This window comes from Tachysurus vachellii, chromosome 1 (genome assembly GCF_030014155.1).
Source record: "Tachysurus vachellii isolate PV-2020 chromosome 1, HZAU_Pvac_v1, whole genome shotgun sequence".
NCBI lineage: Eukaryota > Metazoa > Chordata > Actinopteri > Siluriformes > Bagridae > Tachysurus > Tachysurus vachellii.
The window spans coordinates 2,139,454-2,141,953 of record NC_083460.1 but is presented as its reverse complement, the minus strand read 5'-3'; the positions used below and the strand labels follow the sequence as shown (position 1 = coordinate 2,141,953).

Below are 2,500 nucleotides of genomic sequence, written 5' to 3'. Positions count from 1 at the left end.
TTCTTGTCCAGCTCTGTCAGAGCATTTAATATGTTCTCTTTGGTCTGACCGGGCAACTCCAAGATAGACTTGAACCTTTCGATGTCCTCAATCACCACAACTCTCTGTGCAGAAAAAAATGATTCAATCCTTATACCAATATAACCATCTCCCTTCACTGTACACGTCCAAACCATCTCAATCTAGTCTCTCTGTCCTTGTCCCCAAAACAGCCAACCTGAGCCGTCACTCTGATGTGCTCGTTCCTAATCCCCTCCATCCTCGTCACTCCTAAAGAGAACCTCAACATCCTCATCTCTGCTACCTCCGTCTCTGTCTCATGTCTTTTCCTCACTGCCGCAGTCTCTAACCCATGCAGCTCTGTCATCCACAAACATCATTGTCCATGTCGATTCCTCTCTGACTTCAGCTGTCAACCTGTCCATCACCATAGCAAACAAGAAGGGACTCAAAGCCGAACCTTGATGCATCCCTACCTCCACCTCTGTCTTGAACTCCTCTGTCTGACCTTCAGCACATCTCACAGCTGTCATACTCCTCTCATACACATCCTGAACTACTCCGACGTACGTCTCTGCCACTCCTGACATCCTCCTACAGTACCGTAACTCCTCTCTCGCCACCCTGTCATACGTTTTCTCTAAATCCACAAAGACGCGGCGCGTCTCATTCTGACCATCTCTGTACATCTCCGTTAACGTTCTCAAGAGCAGAAACTGCATCAGTCGTGCTCTTCCTGGTCATGAATCCATACTGCTGCTCAGAAATATCCGCTTCCTTTCGTATCCCAGCTTCCACTACACTTTCCCATAGCGTCATCGTGTGTCTCGTCGACTTTATACCCTTGTAGTTTCTACAAATCTTCACATCACCCTTGTTCTTAAAGATCAGCACTAGAAACTTCTCCTCCATTCCTCAGGCATCTCGTTGAACAATCTAGATAGAAAGAAACTCCACTGCTGTCTCTTCTAGACACTCCCACACCTCCACAGGGGTGTCACCTGGGTCCAACAGCCTTTCCACTCTTGATCTTCCTCACACTCTTCCTCACCTCGTCCTTTTTTTTAATCTTTGCTATTTCCTGCTTCACAATATTCACCTCTTCCTCCAGTCTTTCCCTCTCTTAATTAAAACAGATTGACTAATGTATTATGTTTATAATTCTTAATGAGATAAACAGTAAAATAAAGGATTCAGATGAATGACCACTGACCTTTAAAGACTCTATTGTAGCCTGTTTGTACACTTTCTCCTCCTGTTTTTGTCCTTGTTTTGCTTCATCATTCTTTGAAATACGGACTACAAATTTATCCATTTCTTTCTTTCCCTTCTCCCCTTCCCCTCCTTTCTTTCTTTCCTTCCTTCCCCTCCTTTCTTTCTTTCCCTTCTCCCCTTCCCCTCCTTTCTTTCTTTCCCTTCTCCCCTTCCCCTCCTTTCTTTCTTTCCCTTCTCCCCTTCCCCTCCTTTCTTTCCTTCTTTCCCCTCCTTTCTTTTTTCTTTCCTTCCCCTCCTTTCTTTCTTTCTTTCTTTCCTTTCCCTCCTTTCTTTCTTTCCTTCCCCTCCTTTCTTTCTTTCTCCCCTTCCCCTCCTTTCTTTCCTTCTTTCCTTTCCCTCCTTTCTTTCGTTCTTTCTTTCCCTTCTCCCCTTCCCCTCCTTTCTTTCTTTCTTTCCTTTCCCTCCTTTCTTTCTTTCCTTCCCCTCCTTTCTTTCTTTCTTTCTTTCGCCCCTTCCCCTCCTTTCTTTTTTCTTTCCTTCCCCTCCTTTCTTTCTTTCTTTCTTTCCTTTCCCTCCTTTCTTTCTTTCTTTCTTTCTTTCCTTTCCCTCCTTTCTTTCTTTCCTTCCCCTCCTTTCTTTCTTTCTCCCCTTCCCCTCCTTTCTTTTTTCTTTCCTTCCCCTCCTTTCTTTTTCTTTCCTTCCCCTCCTTTCTTTTTCTTTCCTTCCCCTCCTTTCTTTTTTCTTTCCTTCCCCTCCTTTCTTTTTCTTTCCTTCCCCTCCTTTCTTTTTCTTTCCTTCCCCTCCTTTCTTTCTTTCCTTCCTCTCCTTTCTTTCTTTCTTTCTTTCTCCCCTTCCCCTCCTTTCTTTCTTTCTTCCCTTCTCCCTTTCCCCTCCTTTCTTTCTTTCTTTCTTTCTTTCTTTCTTTCTTTCTTTCAGATCTTTTTCACCCTAAATGACCAGAGCCTACTGCACTTTCCAGCACTTCACCATGTAATAATATAACAACACTTACTAAATAATATTATTAATAATAATAACAATAACAACAATAATGGAGAATAAACATAGCTTGCATGCTAGTGATAGCTTAGCTGCGTTCCATGACTATTGTGACGAGATGGAAGTTTCAAAATAAAAGTAGTCACTTTACGACCTTTCGCGGTCACACACCTGTATATAAGCAAAACGTGAGGAAAAATACACGACACCAAAATGACATAAAAACGTATAAAAACGACTGGCATACAAACGCTGCAAAATTAGTACGACATACCAATGAACTTTT

The 2,500-nt window shown here is 42.8% G+C and overlaps 1 protein-coding gene across 1 annotated transcript in view; it reads right to left on the bottom strand.

The window, feature by feature from the left end:
* The window catches only part of tceanc2 (transcription elongation factor A (SII) N-terminal and central domain containing 2), a 4,350-nt gene extending 2,978 nt beyond the window's left edge, over positions 1–1,372 (bottom strand). The window contains exons 1-2 of the mRNA XM_060867411.1: positions 1,214–1,372; positions 1–104 (exon numbers count right to left, since the gene is read on the bottom strand). The exon at positions 1–104 is cut by the window's left edge and continues 38 nt beyond it. Of these exons, the coding sequence (XP_060723394.1) occupies positions 1–104; positions 1,214–1,315 (206 nt within the window). The 5' untranslated portion in view covers positions 1,316–1,372. The remainder of the gene's footprint in view (positions 105–1,213) is intronic.
* Positions 1,373–2,500: the final 1,128 nt, after the last annotated feature.